At 43.6% G+C, this 26,911-nt stretch overlaps 1 protein-coding gene across 3 annotated transcripts in view; it reads left to right on the top strand.

The window, feature by feature from the left end:
* The first annotated feature begins 3,079 nt into the window (after positions 1–3,079).
* Positions 3,080–26,911, top strand: part of slc24a4b (solute carrier family 24 member 4b) — a 41,380-nt gene continuing 17,548 nt past the window's right edge. The window contains exons 1-2 of one of the 3 annotated variants that reach the window (XM_054761332.1): positions 3,080–3,787; positions 11,674–11,778. In XM_054761332.1, coding sequence (XP_054617307.1) covers positions 3,631–3,787; positions 11,674–11,778 — 262 coding nt within the window. In that variant the 5' untranslated portion in view covers positions 3,080–3,630. The remainder of the gene's footprint in view (positions 3,788–11,673; positions 11,779–26,911) is intronic. The other 2 variants (XM_054761331.1, XM_054761333.1) reach the window with 2 other exon arrangements.

Here is a 26,911-nt window from a genome sequence, read left to right as displayed (position 1 = left end):
AGCTGTCGAGTAACCCAAATAATAGAAACAGCTTTCGGTATGATACAACTACCAGGTCAATCAAAACCATGCTTTTTTTTTCTTTGTAAAGGCAGAATTTCGAATGAAGCTCTTCACAGCAGGCAACACGCCTCCACGGACTCTTTCACCTCCAAAGGGAGGCAGTGTCCCATCTACATCTCCCTCGTACCCTGATAGTGTCTTGACCAGATACTACTAAAATCAGAGCTGGGCTCGCAGACCTGCTGTGTAAATCCAGCCTTAATGACAAAGCAGTCGGAAACGACAATGTTGATTTCTTGGACATTTAATAAAACTAACTTCTCAGACTCCCATCTGTTCACCAAAGCTGTTTGTTTAAGCTAATTTAGCTTTTTACTTGTGTTTAATGCCCAGTTTTATTTAGTTCTTATGCAGCTAATGCTTTTCTTTACGGTCTATCTTCAACTACTGTAATGCATCCTTAGGTGGACTGAAGGGATGGTTGCCCTTGCCCAAGGTGTTTGCACCCCATGACACTGGAAGACGAAATTACCTCCTGGTTCTGACCTCACTTCTTGAGCCTGATATCAAAATGTGGACGGCACGTGACTTGAAGTTCATTTATTAGTTATAAGGTATAAGTGAACTCATGACCCGGGAATTATTGGCTTTGGTTTCATAAGACGGACCTACAAACCCTCAAAAACACTGTTTCGGTATCTATGCCAGGCTAGTAGTTAGCAATGTCACTTTATGCAAAGAAACACTATGAACATGCACACCAAATATTCAATACCTTGTATTATAATACCCTCATTGTGAATTCAAAACTTCCAGTAGTTTGCCAGTAATGCAATTTTTTAAAATTGGTCTTGTATTAGACCGTTTATTGATCCATTTTAATGGCTGCACATTTGTTTGGACAAACATAATGATGATAACAAATAGAGCTCATAAAAGTTGAATTTAAGAGCTGATATCTAGCAACTTCCATGGACTTACATGCACTTCTGTGCCGACACTTTTTGAGTTATTTTGAGTGCATAAGTGCTTTCACGCTGAGAAGTACGACAAAATGCAGTGTACTCAACACACCCTAAATGATGAGTGTGCAGGGATGAATACCCCACCCTCGGTAGTCCCATCTTGGCTTCGTACAATTACGTACATTTATTGACGTAAGCTACGTCCTTTGGAGTCTGATTTACAGATCCCCCCCTTCAGGTGCAGCAAAGTAACGTCTGTGTCACGTTATGACTTTCCTCTGCAAGAATAATGAAAAAACACATACGGTAACACTTTCCAATAAGGTACACAAAATTACAGTAGTTAATGAGGAACGAACCTACCCAACCCTAACCACTACTCATTAGTTGTTCATTAGTTCCTTAGTAACTAGTCAAAATTGATGTGCCTTAGTTCCTCAGTAATTACTGTACTCATTAGTTCCTCATTAGTTGTTCACTAGCTTCTTAGTAACTAGTCTACATTTATGTGCCTTAGTCATTAGTTCCTCATTAGTTGTTATTAGTTTCTTAGTAACTAGTCTACATTTACGTGCCTCAATCATTAGTTCCTCATTAGTTGTTCATTAGGTCCTTAGTAACTAGTCTACATTTATGTGCCTTAGTCATTAGTTCCTCATGAGTTGTTTATTAGTTCCTTAGTAACAAGTCTACTTTTAGGTGCCTTAGTCATTAGTTGTTCATTAGTTCCTTAGTAACTAGTCTACATCTATGTGCCTCAGTCATTAATTCCTCATTAGTTGTTTATTAGTTCCTTCATAACTAGTCTACATTTATGTGCCTTAGTCATTAGTTCCTCATTAGTTGTTTATTTGTTCCTTAGTAACTAGTCTACATTTATGTGCCTTAGTCATTAGTTCCTCATTAGTTGTTTATTTGTTCCTTAGTAACTAGTCTACATTTATGTGCCTTAGTCATTAGTTCCACATTAGTTGTTCATTAGGTCTTTAGTAACTAGTCTACATTTATGTGCCGTAGTCATTAGTTCCTCATTAGTTGTTTATTAGTTCCTTAGTAACTAGTCTACATTTATGTGCCTTAGTCATTAGTTCCTCACTAGTTGTTTGTTAGTTCCTTAGTAACTAGTCTACATTTATGTGCCTTAGTCATTAGTTCCTCATTATTTGTTCATTAGTTCCTTAGAAACTAGTCTTCATCTATGTGCCTTAGTCATTGGTTCCTCATTAGTTGTTTATTAGTTCATTAGTAACTAGTCTACATTTACAGTATGTGCCTTAGTCATTAGTTCCTTAGTAACTAGTCTACATTTATGTGCCTTAGTCATTAGTTTCTCATCAGTTGTTCAGTAGTTTCTTAGTAACTAGTCTACATTTATGTGCCTTAGTCATTAGTTCCTCATTAGTTATTCATTAGTTCCTCATTAATTAGTCTAAATTACTCTAAATGTATTTATTTGATGAATCACTTTGTCAGCTGAATAAATTCATTCATTCAAATAATTGATTAAATAGTGAGGTAATCAATGAAATATTGAAATAATTATACATCTGCAAATTAACTTAACAGGTTATTCAATGGATTGCCACTTTTGATAACACTTGTATTTAATTAAAATTTTAATTAACACATTTAGGTAATTACAGTAGTTAATGGTTTACTCATTTTTTTCATGAATTAATGGGAAATTAAATAACAGATTTGTGTCTTTAATTCCAATTTATTTAATTAATGTCACATTTAAGTAATTATTTAGAGGTGTATTCATTTATTTAAGTCTGCCACGTTTGATCCGCCATACCGACCTTGGTGGGTGATTGCTAATTCCCCCCGCCCCCAGCGGTTTAAGGGGCACTTATAGCTGAGCTCAAATCACTAGAAAAAGGGAATTCTGTAGGAGCAATTCGTGTCCGCTGTACATTTTATTTCCATTACAAAGTAATGACTCCCGTTATTTGTGTGTGATTTATAACATTGGCAATCTGAATCTGAAGACATATGCATCATCCTGTTTTGATCACATGATGCAAATAACGTGATTGGTGACCCATGCTATAGACTAGTGAATGCTTTTTTTTTTTTTTTTGCGATTTGCAGGAGCCTACTGTCTCATTGAGGGGGGTGAAGGTCGCAGGGTAAAGCTGCTGGAAGCTCCTCTCTCTTTCCTGCAGGAATCCATGTGGAGGGGGCGGTAGTGGTGTTTAGAGGGGAGGACGTTGCTGCTGCTGCACGACTGCTGCCTGAATCTGACAATTAACCTCCACACACACCCGCCGAGTGACTGCACTCATCAGGCGCAGGTGCGTGGACTTGCTCCCCACGCAGCTTGATGACGGGACATTGGCGCCTTTGGAGGCAAACCGCCAAACTACAACAAGGAGAGAGGATCTAGCAGCGGATGACAGCGGCTTTTTTTTCCCCTCCCCTCCTCTTGACGGGACAACATGCATGTTGGATCGGAGTGGGAGCCTGCTCGGTGTTCTTCCATCGCTGCATTGATTTATAGTACTATTTCCCAGCTGTGATAGGCATTGACATGAGGACCACATTCCGGCTGTGTTGCGTTTAAAAAAAACCCGAGGCAAACAAGGCGCCAGTTTCTTCACCTCTCAAGGGCGGCATAATAATAAAACCTAAATAATAGGAAGATAAAAGTGGAGGCAGCATGGAGCAGGACGACACTGTGAACGCGTCCAAGAAGAGCATCATGGCGAAAATCTTCAAAGTTCGCAAGAGGAGGGAGATGCTTTTTGTACAGGTGTGCTTCATCTGCAGTGTCCTCTTCGTGGCGTGGACCATGTCGGCGCTGTTGACTAAAACAGGTGAGTGCGTGAACACACACACACACATGCACACACAGATATCTGCAATATAATCACGCACCACCACAATCTCGTCTATCAGTAGCAACGGGGGGATTGTAGTACCAAGGGCACGTGAACGCAACGCTGGTGCATTTTCTCTAGTGTGCTCTTTCTACCGTGATTTTAGTGGGTTTTTTTTTGTGTATTTTTTGTATTGGGGGGGCTGCCTTTTAGAATGTTGCTCCCTATTGCCGCAGTGTGGCAGCTGCACATTTTAATTTGGAGAGGAGCACAGGCGCGTAATCACGGCGCACGCACGCACGCCTCTTGCTGTACATGCGCACATTCGAACCTCGTTTGTCGATTTTGCAGCACGATCCACTATGTAGCTTTGCATTGTCGTGCCACACACAAACACATACACACACCTCAGTCATCTGCATGGTTGAATGATGATTTAAAAAAAAAAAAGGGGGGGGGGGGTGATATTAGTATTGCAAAATGTCCTTTACAGATGTCCAAAGAGCACAAGATGACCGGTCATGTGTGATGCGTGAGATGTCCCGTGCATGCATGCATGCTTGCAGACAGGCAGGCAGGAAGGCAGGCAGGCAGGCACACTCTCCAAACATGACCCCCCCCCCTCCCCACCCATGTTAAAACTCTTCCCTTTAGGCCTCTGCAAACACTGACACGCAGAGCATCCCAAACGCCTCACACGCAGTTATGTAATCCGACCGCCAACCTTGACATTTTTGTTACTGAAAGAGTAGCAGGCAAAGCACTGGGATCAGAGGTCAGCCATAGACGGTGTCATTTGCTGGAGCTGCCAAAAATGACACTAGTTTTTTTATTTTTTATTTAGCTTATCTCCTTACCAGGGCTGGAGGGGACCGACCAATACAGTACAGCACTGCTCCATATTGGCAGATGTCTTTTCTCTGCTTTAATTTGGAAATTTGTTTTTTTTTTTACGGTAACTTAAATCGAAAGTGGTTTGATGCCACTATCTGCAGGCAGGGGGGAAAAAAAAGAATCCAGCAGTGGGCGCTGTCTCAAGTCAGTGGGCTGAAAACTGCAATGTACGTGTGGCGTTGGTTGCGAAACCTCCCTTCCCGATGACTTGAGCTGTGCTGGACAGCGAGGTGACGGTCTCCGGCTTTTGGCTCACTGGGAAGCACTGCTTGACTTAACTGTCAATCGGTCGGGATGTGTGGACGGCAAATCCTTTTGTGGTGGTCCACATTTAATTGTGGCGGGCTGCTACAAATTAACGTATAGGAAACGCAAATCTGCGTTTTGTTGTTACAATACTGGACACTGTATGCTTGTAATTCTTACTGTGTAAAACGGAATTTAAAATGCGTTTAAAAACTGAGAGGCTATTATAGGGTTTAGAGCAGGGGTCTCAAACTTGCGGGCCATTTGCGGCCCGCCGAGTCACATTTTGCGGCCCGGGACTTGTCTTCAAAGATTACTGTAATGCGGCCTGCGAGGTCTGAGACAGGGTCTGAGTCGCTTTTGCTTATAATTGTGTAAAAGGCTCGTAGATGGCTACTCAATAAATGAATAAAAACAAAAATGGTGCCTTCACACTGGCATTTTAGCTTCAAGTTGCTTATTAAAAACGTGACGTACATTTGTTTTATATTGTGCCTTTTTAGAATTTGCTTTAAAGGATGATGCACTTTTTTCGGAATTGTGCCCATCGTCCACAATCTTTGTGAGACTTGAACACTCTCTGTGCGCTCTAAAGATATAAAAACAGCTAAGAATGCACGTAATGGGATGCAACTCTTCCACCTATGAAGCCTTCTGGAAAAAAACGCCAACGACGCCCTATTTACATAATGTTACTGCATATGAACCAATCCACAGCGACGTTGTTGTTGTTGTTGTTGACACTGTTAGAGCAAAGAACTACGTTACTGGTGGAGTGACACCTTGCTGTGTTTTTGTTTTTGAGTTTGTGAAAGCTAATGCTAGGTTTAAGGTTTGTTTCTATGTTGCTACGTGAAATCAATGCTTCCAAGAAGGAAGGTCAGGGGATGCTTAAAACGACCAAAGTACGGCAAAATACCGTAAGTATTACATGTTATCTTGAATGTTGCTTGTTACTACATGGTATCGAAGAACCTGTTGTAGTACCTGGGCTGACCTACGGGAGGCAGTAATGTGTCCAGGCTGCTGGGAAATAAAGACAAGCGAGGCTAGCTGTTAGCTTGTCTGGTAGCTCCATTGCAGTAGCAAGTTTTTTAGCCAACTGAAATATGGTAAGGCTTTTAAGTCATTTATACAACTACTTGTGTACTTGCCACAACTGATCTGAAGTCAGTCTTTTGCCAGCTTGCGTTCCTGATTTTGCTATCATGTGACACACAGTCATTGACTTGGACATCGCCTGTGTTGACTTCACACACGGCTATTAAGTGTTTCCCTTATCGTTATACAGTCAAACCTCTGTTTTCATACACCGCAGTTTTCGGTTTACATCAAATTTTCGCCAAAATGTTGCCTCGGTTTTCATACCTTGTTGCACGTCACAAACTAGTCTGTTTGACCTGTTCTGTACCGTTCCTCGAAAATGAGTGCCCAGTGCTGACTCACTGTCCCTACGTTTTTGATGATGTTGTTGTTGTTGAGTATGACTGTTAAATAACCTACCATGGGGCCAAGGAAAGTTGAGTGCTAGCATTTAAACACAATTGAATTCGATCTTGCCAGGATGTATGGGAGGACTGCATCAACAATAAGTTCCGTCCGTTCGTCATTTATAATTATTTTGCGTTGTTTTCTGCATGTGTATCTATAATTAATTATTCTCTATAAAATGTATCTTTTGTCGATATTTTGGGGTTTCTGGTACAGATTAATTGGGTTTACATTATTTCCGAAGGAAAAATTTGCCCCGGCTTTCGTGGAACCTTTTTAGAAGAAATGAATAACAAAAACCAAGGTACCACTGTATTGGGGGTGCAGGGCTCACCCCCAATGCCAGTGCAAGACGCCGGCTGTCACTAATGACCTGCGACTGGAGCGATTGCATTAATTTAATGAAACACGCGCTGATGTAGTGGCGGGTAAGTGAGAGCTCTGTGGTTTTGACTTTTGGATTATTTTGAGCATTCTATTTTTATGATAGAATGTGTCGTCATGATTAGGAACCTAAGAGGAGCAATCGCATTAGTCACTGGATGACTTGGCTACGTTGCGCTCGTGCCTGTGCATGGAATCGTGCCGTGCCCTGGACCGCCTATTCCGATCGTGCCAAAGCAAGGGAAGTGTGCCGTGCCCGTGCACTGCTCACGTTGTGGTAGTGCCACTACTTTTTACATGTATCCTCGGCATCGTCCACAGCCGCTCGGTGCTTCTGAACCCTGTATTGGGTTCTGCACCCGTTTAGGCTGCTGTAAATTTGCCGCACCGTACTGTGGATCTCCAACAGGCTCCATTGGCAGTTTTATTAATTACATTGAAACAACAAGAGGCTTAAATGATTATTCTGGAATGATATCATACATGGATGCAAATCTCTCATTTCCAAAAGGTGGCCTTTTTTGCTAGCTAAATAGGCTCGCCTCTATAAACACACACACAAGTCGTTAATGGCTTGCCGTAATCAAGTTTGCCTGACCCATGCAGTCATTGCCATGTCGGGACGATTGCACAGAAGCCTCGTGAATGGCTGAACCGCAGCTGCACGGCAGCCACGTATGTGAGAATGCCAGAAATCCCCTCTGAACCCACGAGACCCACCATAATCAGATCTGTCTAATTGAATAGATCTTTCGGAGCATCAGAAAGAGGGGGGTGGGGGGCAAACAAGCATGTGTCATGTCGCGGGAGAAACCTGTTTGCACCCGTCTGATTTATAGTGGCGTGTTGATTTGTGGAATGGTCCAGATGGATGGGATTTGATGCACCTCCTGGGTCATATACCGCCGTAAAGCGGGCCACGGCATGACATGCTGCCATGCATGCTGATGCGGATGTCTCTCAAAGTGTGTGTATGTGATGGACAGGTGTTTAAAAAAAAAAAAAAAAAAAAAAAAAAATCAGGGCGGCTTACACTTGCGTTTGTGTCCGTGTTTTTTTTTTTTTATTTTTTTTTTTTATTTTTGTCAGACTATTAAAGGAGAATGTGTGGTGATTGCCCAGCAGGACTGATGGATGTTTGTCCTTGGTGTGTCCCCCTGCTGGGCTCATTGAACAGGACTGGAGGATGTCCTCACCAACAGACCACAAACCCATGCGGCCGCCCTCTGTTTGTCAGTGTTGTGCTTTCGTGTGCAAGCGCTGTCTCTTAAGCCCACTGCAGTGTGAAAGCAGAAAGCCGTGCACGGTGACCATTGGTGGTCTGAGCCACGGCCAAGCACGAGTGAGGTGGTTTCCAGTGCGACGTATCCACATATGCAACTCCCATGTATGAGACATGACTGTGTTGATTAGTCAGCCTGGTGGTGGTTTTGCTGTAAAAAGTCACAATCTGTGTTAGTGCTCCGCAAGCCTGGTGCGGAGGGGTGGGCTTGAGCATGATTTTGGGTCCCACACCAGCGTAATTCATGTACAGTAATCCCTCGTTTATTGCGGTTAATTGGTTCCAGACCCGGCCGTGATAAGTGAATTTCCACAAAATAGGATTCCTTAATTTTAAATAAAATATTTTTGTAATTGGAGCATAGAAAACCTGTTTACGACCTTTTTTGTAAATACGTTTTTTAACATTAGAGGCCTCCAGACATGAAATAACACCCCTATGGTCACCTTTACATTGGTATTGCCCAATATAGTAGCCATAATAAGAGTAAATAAGCCATTTTAGACATAAATAAGACGTGTGCTCGTGTGTGTGTTGCTTTAAATTGCTCCCATTGCAAGGGGAGCTGGGTGGGGGGCAGACAGGAAGTGACATCAGGGGTTGAGAGTTGAGTTTTCGCTTGGCGTGGGGTACGGCCGCAACAGGGATTATTGTGCCGGTTGTGAGAATTCAAACCTGCAATAAAAGTCTGTTGTTCCGGCGATCAAGTCTGGTGCTTGTCTCACCAAACATTACTGACACCTGGTGACCAGTGTAAAATACTACATATCACGTTTTTGAAAGAGTCTTCTGAATGCCTTATATTTGTATTTGAGTTAAATTAGCTATTTAAGCTTAAAAATGCTTAATTTAGGCAAAAAAATATGTACAATTTTTTTTTTTTTTTTTTTTTTTTACTAGTCCAAATATTGGCTACAAAATAAGGCCGCACATTTTTCAGCTAATAGCTCACCCGGCCTTAACAAGCTGCCCCTTTTTGTTCTTTATTGCGCTCTAATCTGTTGAAAGATGCAGATGCTGTTTTGGGCTATTTGGAGCATGATGGCAAAGTGTGACCGCTTGGTTCTCAGCAATAAATGAATGAATTCTGAGCGACAACATCAACCAGGAGTCACGCCGTGTCTGAGCTTTTCAGGAGAAAGTGACCGAATTGGATCCTTGACTCTGACAGACGTGTGCTCACATGGACCTTTGTCCTGCTTTGGCTGCCTTCCCACTTAACAGTCTTCTTTATCGAGACGAACATTAAAGACGTCCTACTCGTGGTCAGTGGTTCCTCACATAATTAGCGGGAGAAATGAGATTTCTGCGGCGTATCACTCAAAGATGAATCGTCTGTATCTGGAACAGAGTGTTCATGCGAGAAATCCGACCATTCAGTCTCTGCAAGAGTACAAGACGAATGTGATGAAAGGTCAACATAACACTTTTTCCTAAAAGTGTGTGGTTGATCGCCAGGACAGGGAGTCAAAGTTGCAGCTCAGAGTCCCCGTGCAGCATTTAGCCTGGTCGTCAGGCTAATGTTAGAGGCCGCTAACCCAGAGAAGCCACTGCTTGCCTGTTGTAATATTAAACCGGGTTCACCTCACTAGTTTCGAGGCCGGATTGACTGTTGAATCTTGTGCTTCCGTTGCCGAAACATCTCGGCACACAATTATGGTGACACAAAAAAGCCAAACCTGTAAAAGTCTTTTAGACTTCAAAGCAGTACAAGATATTTGATGTTCTGTTGAGGTCCAGCTTGAAGGTCATTGATGGGACGCTTGAAGCTACTTTTGAATTCAAGCTGTCTGAACATGAGTAACTGAGACCCACCACCGGCGCGCCACATGAGCTTTCAACAAACTTGCAGTAAAACAAACTGGTGGGTATGCCATGACTCATGTTTATTTATATTATTGGCGTGAGTATAATAACATTCTTAAATGCTTTTAAAGTTTCAAACTACTGTAAGAAAGCTCTTTTAGATACGCATTGCTGCTCGTCAGACTGTTGAACAGTCGTATGTGATGAAAGTGGCTCAATGAAATTTCAGTTCCACGCACATTACATGTCGGTGAGATGGAAGGACTGCAACGAGCTCTGAGGAAAATGACATTGGTCTTAGTTCTGCTTAAGTAAAACCACGTGGCCGGTGGTTTTATTCTTCCTATTTTGCTATACTGAGAGTATTTGCATCCCCAGCTGCTCGTACGTTGGATTCACACTGTTTTGTCCGCCAGTGTTGTGCTGTTTTGTGTTTTAAAACGGTGCTTCATCTCTGCGTGGACCACTACCAGGCACTATTTCTAGTACCTGTTCAGCCAATGCCATATGGTTGACTTAAACCACTGCTGGTCTCTTGAGGCTTTGCAATAAGTGTCTCCTTCCGTGTCTCCCGTTTCGTGTTATTTCCTAATGTGTTCAATGCTGCATGGTTTTCGATGATTGAAAATGTATTGGTTTTAAAGGGGCCGCAAAACGGAGGCGAGTATAGCTGAGCCACTATCATGAACATTTGCAGCATGCTAGGTGGGATGTATCATGGTCGTCTACACACGAGTCCCTGTTTGGATTCAGTTCAAGTGCGGATATTAGACATCCATCCATCTTCTATGCCGCTTATCCTCACTAGGGTCGCGGGGGTACGCTGGAGCCTATCCCAGCTGACTTCGGGCGAGAGGCGGGGTACACCCTGGACTGGTCGCCAGCCAATCGCAGAGCACATATGGACAACCATTCACGGTCAACCAGAGTACCCCGAGAAAACCCACGCACGGGACGAACATGCAAACGCCACACAGAAGATTCGAACCAGATCTCCTGACTATGTGGCCAACATGCTAACCACTAGGCCACCGTATCGAAATCAGACCAGTTATTGCACTTCTTTTACCACTGCAAATGATGACCGCATGAATTAGGAAAACTAGTCCATTTATACTCCTTTGGTCTTAAGTGTCATTGTTTTTGTTTTTTTCGCTAAACCAAACGTCTCCCACAAGTCCGAATGTTGTGTTCAAAGTCACTTTTCTATGTGGTCAAACGGGAACGCTCACAGAGGCCTTCACATGGTCAGAGAGATTATAAAAACGTCATGTGAGCCGACTTAATAAGGTCTTTCTTCAGCATTCTTAGTGACCTCGCAACCAAAAGTCAGGCGGGGGTAGTCGGCAATATTGCACGCTCTGGTACAACAGTAATTAGGCCCTTGCGTCACCCAGATCGACTCATTTTGCGCCGAGCAAACCGTTTTCTCATCTCGCCCAAAGCCCTCTGTCATTTGTGCAGCAACAAATTATATAAAAATATGAGTGAGTTAGAAAACACATCTGGGCTGGCTGGTATGATTTTATCATTATTTGTTTTATGTAATATACTGTATATAGGACTACAGTGCATGTCCTCATTTTGGAGGCATGAAAACTGCACAAGAGCTTCATTTCCGACGTGCTGTTACCACACAGAAGTTGATAATGGGAGGCTGTTTGTGTGAATGACCGTGCATCCATGTCAAATTGAGGTTTCCCATCTATTACCTCAGGCGTGTTAATGGGAAGCGGTATTTTTCATAACCAATGCTGTTTTTGTGTTCTTTGCTTTGCAGGCCATGGGATGATAGTGGAGGACCCCAACCTGGAGCGCTGGGGCAGGCGGCTAATGGCTTCAGCAGCCGAAAACGATACAGAGCCCAAAAACTGTTCAGCACCAGGTATGGCGACACTTTATTGTTTTGTCACTTTTAGTCTGAGCAGGACAAAAAAGACTCTTTTTAGATGCAAAATAATGGTGCTGGCAGCTGTATTTACGAGCACCAAATAGGCCGTAATGCTTGTTTACAGCTTGTGCTGCTCCCTTTTTAAATAACATTGAGGAACTGCTGGCACAGACGGGGACAGACACTGTTACTGTCAGGCATTCTTACTATCTGTCCGAAAATCTTCATCTTCAACAACCAATCAATACAGACGCCGTGACACGCTATCACATCTATTTGACGGACGCGCATCGCTTTTGGATGTGTAGTTCTTCAAATTAGGACCCCCCAACCCCCCCAATGAGACGCCTCACTGTAAACGTCAAACACAGTGCAACCTTTCATGTCATCATCCAAAAATGTGCCTCTAAAGTTGTACAAAACGAGTTTAGAGGCACCTCCATGTATCTTTTTATGAGACCTCAGCTAGTCAGATGTGTTTTTTTGGGGGATTTTTTTGGAGTTTTTGGGACTTGCGATCAAAGCAGTAAGACTCGAGCGCCATCATACGCCGCAACAAAGTGAGGTTGTTCTTGTTACACTTACAAGATGGGCAGTTAGTTCTATTTCCATGATCTCCTATGCTTAAAAACATTTTTAGTTACATTTTTGGAGGTTCCACACCACTGAGTGCCGCATACCGAAAAATCAAAACGTGGTGGGGCATGTTTTAGATTTTTATGAATATTTTTTTAATTTCTTAAATGGGCAAAAAATAAATATATATTTAAAGATGGCGCTTAGTGATGTTATTAGTATCACTGTTTTCCTCCTGGGTGATTTTTTTTTTTTTTTTTTGAATTTTACCAAAAATTTTTGCTGTTTTCTTGTTTAATTTTGTGCCACAGGCCAATTAAAAAAAAATGGGCCTCATTTTTGGACACCTGATTTACAGTATCATCGGCATGTTTACATTTTTTTTTTTTTTTTTTTACATTAGCGAAGCACAGTGCTTCTCAAGTAGCGGGACGGGCCCCCCTGGGGTAGCTCGTGTAATGCCCATCTAACCCAGTGCTTCTCAATCATTTTCTGTCTGTTTCATGTTCTGTACAGTGGTTCGAACAGATGAATGACAGAAAAATACCCGAGAACCACCAGTGTACAATATTTCACCACCCTGGATATCAAACAACGTGGCTGAATTGCAGGAATGGTCAGGATTCAGTCCGGGGGACAGCAATTTAAAAGCGATGTAGTGTTTTTACTTCCTTGTTGTGCAGCATTTCCCATACATACTCATTTATTTGTGCCACAAATACATCTGGACTGCCGCAAATAGATTTGGCGCTACCTGTTCACCCTTGCACATGAACACACAACAGACCCGGTCGCCAACTTAGACCCTGTTGCTATGTTTAATGAGCAATCAGATCCCTCTTGGTACTCACGACAAACCTAGTGAAACTTTTTGTAGACCGACATGAAAACTTGTATTCTTCTTCTCAACAAGCGGCGGGATCGTGTCATACAGTCAAACCTCGGTTTTTGAACGCCCCAGTTTACATACGATTCAGTTCTCGCTGAAAATGTTCTGACGGGCTGTTTTCGTACGATATTGCGCATTCATTCAAGATTCAAGATTCAAGATTCAAGAGAGTTTTATTGTCATGTGCATGGTAAAACAGCAGTTATACCATGCAATGAAAATCTTATTCTGTTCATTCTCCCAAGAAAAGAAAGAAAACAAATGCCCACATGCGCCGAGGGTCTGAGGTGGAATAGTAGCCCTCCAGCTTCTGTCTGTACTGCCTCTTGGCCTCCCGTATGGACCTCCTCAGGTCATATCTGGCCTTTTTGTAGTCATCAGCGGTGCCCATGACAAATGCAGTCGAACGAGCACGTAGCTTAGCCCTTACATCACAGTTCATCCACTGTTTTTGGTTAGGGTATTTTCTGTAATACTTGGTGGTGGTAACAGTCTCTATGCATGTGCTAATGTAGCCAGTAACAGCAGAAGCATATTCATCCAAATCAACAGTACAATCTTCCCTCCCCGCTGCAGTTTTAAACACATCCCAGTTTGTGCAGCCAAAGCAGTCCTGAAGTACTTGATCAGTTTCTTCATTCCATACTTTAACTGCTGTACGTACAGGGGGAGCTTTTTTAAGAAGTTGTCTGTATGTTGGATAAAGGAATATAGAGATGTGGTCAGCCTTTCCAAAGTGGGGTCTTGGAACAGCCTTCAAAGCACCTTTCATGTTGCAGTAGACTTGGTCCAGGATGTTATTTTCCCTTGTGGGAAAGCTCACATGCTGGTAATATTTGGGGAGGACAGTCCTGAGGTTACAGTGGTTGAAATCGCCAGATATAATAAATACAGCGTCTGGGTGTTTGGTCTCGTGTTTATCAATGATGTCATGCAGGAGGCCTAGTGCATTAGCAGTGTTAGCTCGTGGTGGGATGTAAACAGCAGTTAAATACACAGCGCTAAACTCACGAGGCAAATAAAAAGGTCTGCATTTCACCATCAGCAGCTCAATGTCCTGCGAGCAGTGCTTTTCCATCGTCTGTACGTCTGTGCACCACCGTTTGTTTACGTAAACACAGACGCCGCCACCTCTGTGTTTACCAGGTAAGCAGCAAATGATTCCAACTGGATCGCCGAGTCCGGTATATCCTCCGTCAGCCAGGTTTCTGTGAAGGTGAGGACACCCTCATTCATTTTCCCTGTGCTGCATCATTTCGTGGAATAGATTGCCCAAACAAAGCAGTTTATTATTTTCCATTGAGAGTGACTGCTAAATAACCCGCCATGGGGTAAAGTACGAAGATGGAGTCTCCTCCCCTCTCTCTCTTTCCGTTCCTCGCCGTCTCGCCAATAAGAATCTTTCAATAAAGGCAAAAGGGAAGTTAAACATTTAGCAATTTCATTTGCCATTTATATGTATTTTGCATTGTTTTCTGCATTTCAAACTATAATTATTCTCTCTAAAATGTTTTGCTTCTCATGTTTTTGTTAATACTAACTCACTTCCAATGATGCAAATTCGACTATTATGCCATTCCATCACCCCCCAGTCCTGTGGGAAACACTGTTGGGTCCACGTGGCTGTGAGTGCCTCCACATCTTTAAAAAATGCAATAAGCACTAGAAGGCTAATAAAAGGGTCGCAAATTGATTAAAGTGCAACAGAACACATCGCTGTTGATGACTTATTGGGGTTGGGGGCGAGGGCGGGTGATATAAACACCCATTTACTGGCGCATGTGCAGTGCACATGGCGTTGTACGTGCAAATGACTGCGATGACAAGGAGAGTACTCCTTTTGTCTCACTGGGTCGTGTGGAAATTGAATGTGCTATTTTCGAACGCATCCCGGTGATTCATTGTGGCCTGTGGAGGTCCTTCCAGGCTCCATCAAGCAACGACGAGTAATTATTTAACCAAATGGGGCGCAACTCAATTGTTGGATTTGTTTTGTTTGAGCAGCGTACAGTATGGAGGACAGCGGGGCGCACAGACAATTTGGATGTCATTTCAAGTGTCATCACAAACTGCCCCGCGGCGCCAAACAGGCTATTACTTCATTTCTGGTTACAACAGGCAGCTCCCCCTGTGGAATTACTGATATTAGCGGGCTTGTAACTGACAATTAAACAAAACCTACCCTCTTTTTTTCCCCATAAAAGTGCTCAGGCTTTTTTTGTTTCTTGCCGTGTAGCAGCAGGGGCTGATGGGCTGATTGAATGAATGAATGAACGAATGAATGAATAGCTGGATTAAAATCCTGGAAGGTTTCTTCAAGAGAAGCCTAATCCTTAAAGATTACCACCTCCCCACTTCAAAAGCCTCCTGCGAACGCACCAGACCGAACTTTACATTCCGCATTTTTCTCCTTGACTCCAAAAACCTTACAGCCCCCCCCCCCGCCACCCCGCCTCCTCCCGTCATATGACTCGTATCATCTCGTGAATAATCCCGTCACGGACACACGCATTGGAAAAGCGCTTTGTTCTGACCAGATGTGGGCCGTAGGAATGGCTCTGATTGTTCCCGAGCATGACTGTGATAATTCTTCACACTTGCTGACACAATTCTAACGAGACACGTCTTTTTACATCCCTTTTTAAGCCCACTTCAACCCCCCCCCCCTTGCAGTTCCGTTTTATGTTTTTGGTGGGCTATGCACCATTAAAAGCCACCTTGGTGGGAAATATATCTCTTTTTAAAAGCGTGTCGTGATACAAATTTCAGGTAAATTTTACAGTGTCTACTAAAAAGTGATACATGGCCCTATAAACGCCGATATCACTCTGTAAAGAAACACACACACTAGAAGCTTTTCTTTCTGGTCTTATCGTCTATTTAATACCCTTCTCTCGTGTACTAGTATGTTAGTTATGCATTTGTAATACACTATAAGTAGATCCCCGCTTCACAGAGGTTACCTTCTGGGACTGCCAGTGAATGGCGAAAATCTGCGAGTAATGAATACGTCCATTAAAATGTATTTTGTACACACACACACACACTTATTAAAGGCATTTTAAAGTAATAAAATGTAGGGCTTTGGATTAATCGAGTCATCTGTTGTGCCCTCGACCCAAGGTTGTCCAACGTGCGGCCTGTTCCGCTGCACCGGTTCACATACGTATAGGAGTTTGGGGGGTGGTCTACAGTCGGGCGTGGCGGGGGAGTGGAGTTGCCTTGCGGAGGCTCCTTTGCCCCTGGCATGCCTCCTGACTCTGTCACCCCTCAAATTTAATCGCTATTTTTAATTGCATAAAAGACACAATCCCTTTTTACCACGTACATGGGTGAGCGGGCTGGATTGGGTACCTCGTATCTATTCGGCGGTGGCCTGGCTTGTGGGGTGTCGTTGTCTGGTTCGCCTGCCCTCCCCTAGGGTGGCCCTTTGGGGCCGGTTGATGCTGGGGCTTGCGCCGGGGGGCGGCTTGCGGTGCTTCCCTTGGACTGACCTGGGCCGGGGGCACTTCTGTGCGCTTGGGGGGGTGGGGGGAATCGTCAGTCTTTTGCCTCCTGTCGGGAGTGGTGCGCCGTCAGTCCTGGGAGCGGGTGGGTGGTCTGGCTTCCGGTGGCTCTTCTCAGCGCTGGTGCTCGGCCTCCCTGCGGCTTGGGGGCGTGCGGCACTCCCCCTCCGGGGATTTGCTGCCCTGCGGGTGTCGGCTGGCGCTGCGTGGTGGGTTGCCCTGCTGCTCGCCCGTTTGCCCACCCGCTTGCTCATTTGCTGGCTTTCCTCCTCACCTGCTCCTCTGTCGGCCTTGCTGGTAATGTCCGTGTGTGCGTGCGTGCATTTATTTATTTATTTATTTTTAATCTATTTATGAATGGATGATGATGTAAGATGGGATTTGAGTTACAGTGTAGAAGTTATGTGCCTGTGGTGTGTTCAAGGACCACTGAACAAAGTGCGAAATCTCAACGTTTGACAGAAAAACATCTGTGAAACAAAGACAGACGTGTAAAAATTGTGGGCTTTTTCATCAGTGGTGCACGTTGGATATAAAAAAATTAGAGGAACACTTCCAAAACACATCAGATCTAAACTGGGGGAAAAATGATCTTGAATATCTTTCCTGATAATAAGTGGGTGATGTATGAGTAACAAAATGATGCCACATAATTACTCAATACAAGGCTGATTCACGGTGTCATCTTACAAAGAACGCTAAACTCACACACAGCCACTTAACACTCAAAAGCTAGCTAAGAAATATACAAGTACCAATACGAGTTTAAAATTACAACAAAAAACAAACTTCTTCCCTTCATGCATTTTCTCCCAGCAAAGCATTTCATGCAAAGCAGATTGATTCAGCTGCCTCTGTCCACTAGAGGGAGCCGGAGGCCTCCTGTGGTTTCCAGTGGGTTGACAAGCTTGTCGTGAGTTCACTTATAGCTCGTGATTGGCTGCAGCCATAGAAAGAGCTACCATTTCCTCATTTGACTCGTGAGTATTTAAACGATTAGTAGTAGTTCTGACGTAAAGGAGATGTCATGAGATTAGAACGTAGCCGTAAATTAGCCGCACCTCTGTATAAGCCGCAGCGTTCAAAGTTTAAGAAAAAAGTAGCGGCTTATACACCGGAAATTTTTTTTTTTCAAATGTTTGCTTTTCAAGCTCTGAAACACCGTCAATGTTAAAAATGATCAGTTTAACGACTTCCAGGAAAAGTAAAGCAAAGGACGGTGCATCGAGTACAAACAAAATGAACCAGAGACTATGAAAGCACCATTAGTGTTGATCTGCCTCGTGGTTCGGTTCCTGCATGAATTACAGCAACCCTTTTGACAAGTCACACACGCATCCACATTAAGGAAGAAGACACCATTTTTGGCCCGTGATGTGATAAGTCCACTTCTTAACTGCACAAAATGTGCTCCAAGCAAATCCAAATCCAACATATCCCAGTGGACTGCAAATAAACATGTAATTACCTGTGTAGAATCCACAGTGGGCCGGTGCTGACAATAAAGCTAGGTGTAAATGGAACACGTCTAGATAGGATGAGAAGGATCACTGTGGGTCTTTTGTTTATATGCTGAGTGAGCGCAACCTCTGAAGCTCCATTTAACTGTGCTGCGTAGATTACACTTGACTTCCCTTTCCTTTTCCCTGTCGTTATTTGCGGGAGCGGTTTAGGCCTCACGAAGGTGCTGATGCTGTTGATTTGCTATTCATCTTAAGTGCCTTTTTATCGGTCAGGCAGGCCATGTTCCTGCTCGAATGCAATATATTCCTCCAGTATACTAGCACTTGTGCAAGAAGCATTCAATCACATCTCCTTTCAGGCAGTCTGGATATGGAACAGGCATGTTTTATAATCGAAATAGTCCAAAAGTCAAACCCACAGCATGCTCGCATGCCGTAATCAAGACATGTCATTTAATTAATGCGATCCATCCTCTCACTAGAAATAGATGACAGCCGCCACCAATGCACAGTGGAAATAATACGACTTGTACTAACTGGAGATAATCCACAAAGTCAATGAAATTTCAGTATTATGGCGTGGTAGAACCAAACAGGCCATAGAATGAATGCTGTGTGAGCGCAGGCCAACGGGGGCCAGGAGACGGAAAGTGAATCGCGCCCAAGTCCAGCATGTGTACGAGTGAATGTGAGTACGCCCTGAATCTGTGCTCTCCTTGTTGTCGGCTGTCAGAAAGCGTTAATACTATATAACACAGTACATCCCAGTCACCCCAGTTAGACGCTTAAAGCTTTGAGTTTTTTGAGACCCCTGCACTTAAATGATGTAGTAGGCTGTTCCAGGCTGTGAGATGTGCATGTGACCCCCGCTGGTGAGGACACTGAGCATGTAGGACAGTCCGCAAAATGCAATGCATACAGAATTGGAGAAGGGATGTGTGGGTGCCAGGAAGACCAATGTCAACGCTTGAGGCACTCGCACTGTTAATCAAATTTGGATTTTGAGGATCTTTTTAGCCAGATTTTCCCCAAACGAGATTTCTAAACCAAGGACGTCATGATTTTGTGTGTTGGTTTCGGGGATGTGCAAAACTTTAAAAAGAACCGTTTGAATTTTGATCAAGAAATGATTGCCTTTTGTGTACATTGTGAGAGAGGGTGTTTTCCTTCATTTCTCAGTGAGTAAAGGAGGGATGGGATTCATTGTTTGATCTTAGGTTGAAGAAATTGTGGCAAAACGAAGTGTACCACATGATTGTGAGCAGCAGAGGCGCTGTTGATTGGCAAGTTGCGTTACAGCGCAACTCTTTGCAGTATTATTCTGCTCAGTACAATGCTGGCATGGAAATGGAGTTCAGAACATTCAGATTTTCTCTTCTCATTAAAAAAAAATTATATCAGGGAGGAGGGAAATAATTGATTTGGTATTTATTATGTAATGCCCATCCCTGGAATAAGGCATGAGTAATAGTACAGTAGATCCCAGGTTTTCACAGGGTTTACCTTCCGGGACAACCAGCGAATGGCGAGAGAACGCGTGTAAATGACGTATTGTGACATTTAGCTTGACGTTGATATTGTCCTCCAGTTTTGGATCAACATTTGCAATAAAAGGGCCTGTCATTAGATCAAATTTGGCTCCGGAGCCCTCCCTGTTTCTCTTAAATTGCCATCGTTCACTCGCGTCACAATCCGGGCTTGCAATATTTTAACTTGCGTTCACCTGGCTGCACGTTTTCGAAGCTAGAGCTTCTGTAGGAAAATCAACTTTTTGGTTCTCTCAGCACAACTATGGTGCGTTCAAGGACCGCCGAACACAGTGCAAACTCGCAAGGCTTCACAGACAACATCAGTGAAGCATAAATACATAAACATGTAGAAATTGTTAGCTTTCATACGGTGTTAGACGTACGTTGTACATTTGACCTCCTATATCATGTCTTTTTATAAATTATTACCAACTTAGGGGGAATTACATGTTTTCTGCAGAAAAGAGCCCATTTTCAGCGTGTCGCTTTTGAGTGTGAGATGTTGGTCTTTTACCAGGATGAGCGCTATTTTTGGAACTCAAAGTGGTTGAGAGAATGCCAGAACATGAACAGTTTATATTGGAATACAGGTTTGCTAGTTCTGGACTCTAAAGGGTGGAGCTTTCAAAAATGGAAATTACACAATGTTTTGGGCCTACCTCACTTAAAACCTGCATGCCGTGTCAACAATTCAACAATGTGGCAATGTGCAGCTCACACACTCAGTGTGACGTTCATCATAATTGACCTAGAAAACAACAAGCCCTTTATATTTTTGTTTTAATGCACATTTATATATACTGTACCTTTTTTCCTACAAACAGCTGGACCGTGAACCTTCTGCTTCTGGTCCAATGACCTGACCCCTGCTCACCAATCATACACAGAAATGCAACCTGGTGGAACTTCATGCTTTAGTAGTTGGCGTGTGTGTGTGTGTGTGTGTGTGTGTGTCCGTCCAGGCGAAATTGCATGCATTGAAGTGTTTACATGAACATGTGAGCGCTGTTCCACATGTGCTTACGAGCATGTGAATGAATTGACCCACCGAGAGGATAATGGTGTGTGTTTGTTCCTCTGTGACATTTCCAGTAAAGCCTCTTGTGCTGTTTTTTGTTCACAAGACTGTGTTTAACGTGCAACCTGCGACACAGTGACAAAGACTGTAGCCAGCTAATGATCTAATTGGCCAATAAAGACCCAGAGGGCTGGTCATTCAGCTCAGCGTCTCTTGAGTACTATACAAATACGACGCGCTCTGGTATGAACCCAGCTTGGCTTGTCGAAGTGGTGTGGAAAGCAAATGTCAGACACTCTGCCAAAGCATACTTTATTATTTATTCTCAACACAGTTTTTATTAGTAGCGGTTGAATATTGGGCTCAAGTGTGCGGAGTCTCCTGAAGTGAAACGACTATGTAATGCCTCCTTTCTGTCTCCAGTGTTCAACAATTATTGTATTTTGTTATACAGCGTTGCTACTATAGGAACCTTAATTTCCCTGAGGGCATACGCCCAAGGCATCAAAACATTTCAATCTAATTGAATGTAATCTAATATAAATTATGTAGTACCCACCTATATTGCAGTACATGTAGTGGTTGCCACAGGACTGCAGTCTATATGTGGCAGGGGAATGAGGCAAGCCGATTATTAGAACTATACTTCTGTTGCTTTTTGGGGTTGTTTTTTATGTCACAAACAAGACGGAGCCACCTGTGGGTGCTTTTAGATGGGGGGGAGGACCCACAGCAGCACTCACTGCTGGTTAAGAGCGATACCTGCTTGCTCCAAGTCAGTCGCCAAAAGTCTCTTCACTAGTAGCTTTGTTGAAAAAGATCTACAGCAGTGGTTCTCAATTATTTTCTGTCATGCCCCCACTGAGGGACAGAAATATCTTCGTGGCCCCCCCTTATCCTGATTTGAAGTACGATTTGAGAAACTGATATCTATTTATCTGTCCTGTACAGACTGAAATCGAAACCAGCAAAATGCAACCTAATGGAGAGCAGTGAAGCATACATGGTGTGTTTGACAAATTCATGCATGTTGGCAGGTCTGCACTAATATTGAAAGTCCTCCCCGCCTCTCACGCCCTCGCTGAAATCGGAATAAATTTTTGCGGGTTCACCAAGCCTCCCACCAGGGGGGCCCGCCCCACTATTTGAGACCACTGATCTACGGGTACCCGATTATTAGGGATGGGAATCTCTGGCCACCTCACGATGCGATGCGATTACGATTCAGAGGCCTGCCATGCGATGATAAAATGGTTAACGATGCATCGTTTTTTGTGATCAATAGTTTGTCAATTTTTGTAATGGTCCACAATTTCAAATACACATGAACAGGTTAATTTCTTGGAGCTATTTGACATTTCTAAAAAAAAAAAAAAAATAGAGATACAAAGAAAAAAGCAGCGGCATGGGAAGTCGTTGTTTACATTAATTTACACGGACATTTATCGTCAATACTAGCAAGATCCGGTGCTAGCAAGAGTACATACCGGCCGCTTTTCCACCCCTGAACTACTTTGACACTCCCAAATTCCCCCCACATCTGACAGCCAATCAAAACCGTGGGAGACTTGTACAATTCGCTCTGGATGTGAACGCGTCTATCGCCAGCGTTGCTGGTCACAGCCGCTTGTCGCCACCGGTGTGCAAGGTTTGCTCCGCGTTGCCGATGAGTTTTCGCCAATCAACAGTTGTTTGTGACGGCTTATTCACTCTTATGTCTACTATATTGGGTAAAATGAGTGTAAAAGTGACTATACTACAGGTTTCTTATTTCATGTCTAGAGGGCTCTAATGTTAAAAAACGTATTTAGAGGGTTGTGAAAGGTTTTCTGTGTTCTAACTACAAAAATACAAATGCAAAAAACACTAATATATCTTACTTCGTGGGATTTCACTTATCACAGTCTGGAACCAATTAACTGCAATAAACAAGAGTTTTTATAAAGTATCTGGGATGTCTTACCAAATGACACTGCCCAAAAAATTCTCTATATCAACATTCTTAAAATAAATGTATCTACCAGTGACTTTTTGTTTTTTTTCCTCCCCTGCTGTTACCAAAGTGACTTTTGCTGTCCAAACACTAACATAAGCGTGAGTGAGTCTATTTCAAGCCATCATTCCAGATGCGTCACTTTTAAGTAGTCTCCGTCCTTTCGTATCCGTCCGTCCTTGAGCGGGCAAAGGACAGCAGAGACATGTTTGTGTTCGAGGGAGGCGGACACTGTCTGTCTGGTCAGGTGTCATTGAGGACCGGGAGAGTTCAACACTGCTGACCTTAAAACACCTCCGTGGTTGCACGTCGTAAACGGCCACTCAGCTGGAGCTATTTGTGTACAGTTGGAGGGGGTCGCACGTGTGCTGTAACTGAAGAACACACCGTTGATGCTTGTGCTGTTGAATAATTGATATGCAGACCTACTGATTTGGAAGAATACTTATCACTTGGGAGCAAAAATATGCAGTTAGGTGAAGTATACCAGAAATAAACATACTGTCAGCGATAATTTAAGACCCGTACATCCATCCATTTTCCTCAACTTATCCGGGCCGCGGGCGCAGCAGTCTCAGTAGGGAAGCCCGGACTTCCTGGTCCCCGGCCACCTCCTCCAGCTCCACCGGGAGGACACCGAGGCGTTCCCAGGGCAGCTGTGAGACATAATCGCTCCAGCGTGTACGAGGTTTGCCCCGGGGCCTTCTCCCGGCTGGGCATGCCGGAACGCCTCACCAGTGAGGCATCCGGACTAGATGCCCTAGCCACCTCAACTGGCTCCGCTCGATGTGAAGGAGAAGCTCCTCCTGGTTGACCGAGCTCCACACCCTATTTCTTAAGTTGAGTCCAGCCACCCTACGGAGCAAAGTCATTTCAGCCGCTTGTATCCGCGATCTCGTTCTTTCGGTCCCGACCCAAAGCTCATGACCATAGGTGAGGGTGGGAACATGGATCACGGGTAAATTGATAGCTTTGCCTTCCGGCTCAGCGCTCTCTTCACCACGACGGTCCGGTACCGGCGACCGCATTACTGCAGACTCTACACCGATCCGCCTATCGACCTCACGCGCCAACCTTCCCTCGCTCATGAACAAGACCCCGGGATACTTGAACTCCTCCACCTGGGGCAGAACCTCATTCCCAACCTGGAGGGAGCAATCCACCCTTTTCTGACTGAGAAACATGGCCTCAGGTTTGGAGGTGCTGAGTCTCATCCCAGAAGCTTCACACTGAGATGCAAACCGCCCCAGTAAACGCTGAAGGTCACAGCCAGGACCACTTTGTCTGCAAATAGCAGAGATGAGATCCTAAAGCCCCCGAAACTCCCTCGACGCCTTGGCTGTGCCGAGAAATTCTCTTCATGAAAATTCTGAAAATTCTTGGTTGACCAAGGGCAGCCTTGGCGGAGGCCAACGTTCTCACCGATGGAATCCCTCGTTCCATCACGATTTGAAAATGATTGGTGTTTCGTTATTGCTTGTTATGTCTATATGATGACCATATTGGTGTTATTTCATGTTTATGGGGCTCTAATAATGTTTTTTTAGGTTATAAACAGGTTTTCTGTGCTCCTAACTACGAAAATATTCCATTTATTAATATTGAATCCTACTTCGTGGAAATGCACTTTTCACGGTGGGGCCTGGACCCAATTAACCTCGATAAACGAGGAATGACTGTATTTGTGTTTCAGTGCATGTAAACAACTGAGGCCACTGAAGACGAATTGTACAACTGGTTGTACAAAGACTTCTCTTACATTCAGTATAAGAGATGCTCCGGCCAGTATCGGCCCATTTTCGTGAAAAAACGTTATCGGCATATGCCGATAAATGCCTTTGAATGCCGATCACCTGTGGGCTAGCACTACTGCAGCTTGTAGCGATCTCGGCGTGCAGCCTACTGTCTTGGGTAGCATCCTCCTCCTCACTTTCCTTCACACTGCGCAGGTGTGCCAAAACAAAAACAATCATGACGAACCTACTTTCCAACACATTCCACCAAAACGGTCTCGCATTAAAAAGCTTAGATTTAATACGGCGTTTGAAGAGCAAACACTTGAACGGAGTATGGTGAGTTTTTGACGCTGATCATCAGTCAAACAGCAAACGCAGCCAAAACTCCGCGCAGCACGCCACCCGTATGTGCGTGACAGTCAGAAGGCTCAGCAAATAACCCGAAAAATAACTGAATTCACCGGACGAGATGACAAGCCTTTCTGAGCGGTGGAAGACACTGGGTTCGCCGAGTGCTCCCTCTTACCTGGAAGTCCTACTAGGGCGCCACCAATGTACTCCCACATTTACAGTCTCCTTAAAGAAGGTGTTTCATCCTTTCAGCTTTAATATATATATATATATATATATATATATATATATATATAATATTAATATAGCATGAGATTATGCACAGCAGCACAGAGCTGACACTGTTAAAGCTCCCCACCTGTGCATTTACGCACAACATGAACACTTGTGAGCAAGGACGAGCTGAAAGGAAGAACAGAAAGCACACGTCTCTGTGCTGCGTCGGAGAAAGTCATACACAAGTCTCAATCTGCGTCCCATGTGTTGTGTTCAAGGACCGCCAAACAAAGTGCCCGCAACGCCTGACAAATTTGTAAAAGCATAAATTTTCCGACATGGTTGGTGCATTCAGTCAACAAAGAAATGACGAATGAATGTAAGACCAGCTCTCCTTTAGCACACAATGTAAAACATCTTAAAGTCTTCAAGATTAAACACTTTTAATGCATCATCGTCATTAAACTTACTTATTTATCTGACGCACACAGAACAATGAACAACTTCATGCTGTCACTTTTCTTCTGCACTGTACCGCCATCTTCGGTGATAATGTAGTCAAGCCGTTTTTTATTTTTATCCACGGCAATCTGCATACCCCGCTTTGGAAACCTAGCCATAGAAAGTCACAGCACAACACTTCTATTTACTCGTATCCTCTGGAGCTGCAGGTTGCCGCTGCTTTGCAGTCATATCCATGATGGATCGCGGTTCTTTCTTAGAAACCTCATCACTGAAAAGGCCCAAAGACGGAAAATGAGCTTCGCCATATGTACAGTGTCAACAAAATGACATTAATTAAGATGATTGCAGATGATGAATCAGACATGCTGTTGCCTCCGATGCTCCGAATTCACAGTGCTGGTTCATTCATGTGTGCACTTCACTGAATATAAAATGTACGCGCAGGACAGATGCAGTGTGGAGTCTCAGGTGAGCTCTGTTCCACTTCATGAGTCCATATGTGACCAGCACCCAAAACACATCTATCCTGACCATGTGATACATTTGCACCAAACAAGCCCACTCTGTGTTTGTGTAGTATGAGGCTAACTTCAGTGTAATGTAGTAGCTGCAGGACAATACATCTAGGTCATCCTGGACCGTGTCCAGCCGGGCTTGTCCCTCACAGATGTTGCAGGAGTCCCACAAGAGAGCGACCCACTTCTGTCAACTGTTAGACTAAAATGATGGATGACTTCTTTTCGTGTACGCGCACGCGCATGCTCCTATATGGCTTCAAGCTGGAAATAAATTACTACCCTTAAAGTCAAATGTCGTTCAAGTTCAGCAACTCATAATTCAAACAATTTTGTGGAAAAATACAATGCGTGAGAGTTGCGCTGCAGGAGACATAAGCCTTCCTCCATTCAGCAAACATCGAGGGATTGCGTTTGACCATGTTTTGCTTTTTCTTTGGCTTTTGTGGATTTTTTTTTGTATTAGCTATTCCACCTTAGCTGAAGTAAGCAGACTTGCATTCAAAGCAAGACATTTTTAATCACAATCCTGATGATGGATTAATCCCCATTGATGCGTCCAATTTGTTTTTTTATTTTTTTTATCCTTTTTAAAATGTTAAACAGATGAAGTTGTGCACCGCTGCAAACCACCATCATTTAAAAATGTGTTTTTCTTTATGGACTTCTGTATTGGATGTCATTCCATTTTATAGCTTCATACTGACAACTGTTTTTTTTTTAAAATTTTTTCACCCGTCTTGTCCAGCCTGTAGGGCAAATAGTATTTGTCAATAGTACTGTCAATTTTGACAGCCCATATATATACACATGTATACAGTGGGGAAAATAGGTATTTGATCGCCTGCTGATTTTTAGTTTTAGTTGAAG

The sequence above is a fragment of the Dunckerocampus dactyliophorus genome, chromosome 19, assembly GCF_027744805.1.
Source record: "Dunckerocampus dactyliophorus isolate RoL2022-P2 chromosome 19, RoL_Ddac_1.1, whole genome shotgun sequence".
Classification (NCBI taxonomy): Eukaryota; Metazoa; Chordata; class Actinopteri; order Syngnathiformes; family Syngnathidae; genus Dunckerocampus; species Dunckerocampus dactyliophorus.
Note: the sequence above shows the minus strand (reverse complement) of the source record. Positions and strands in the feature narration are given on the sequence as shown.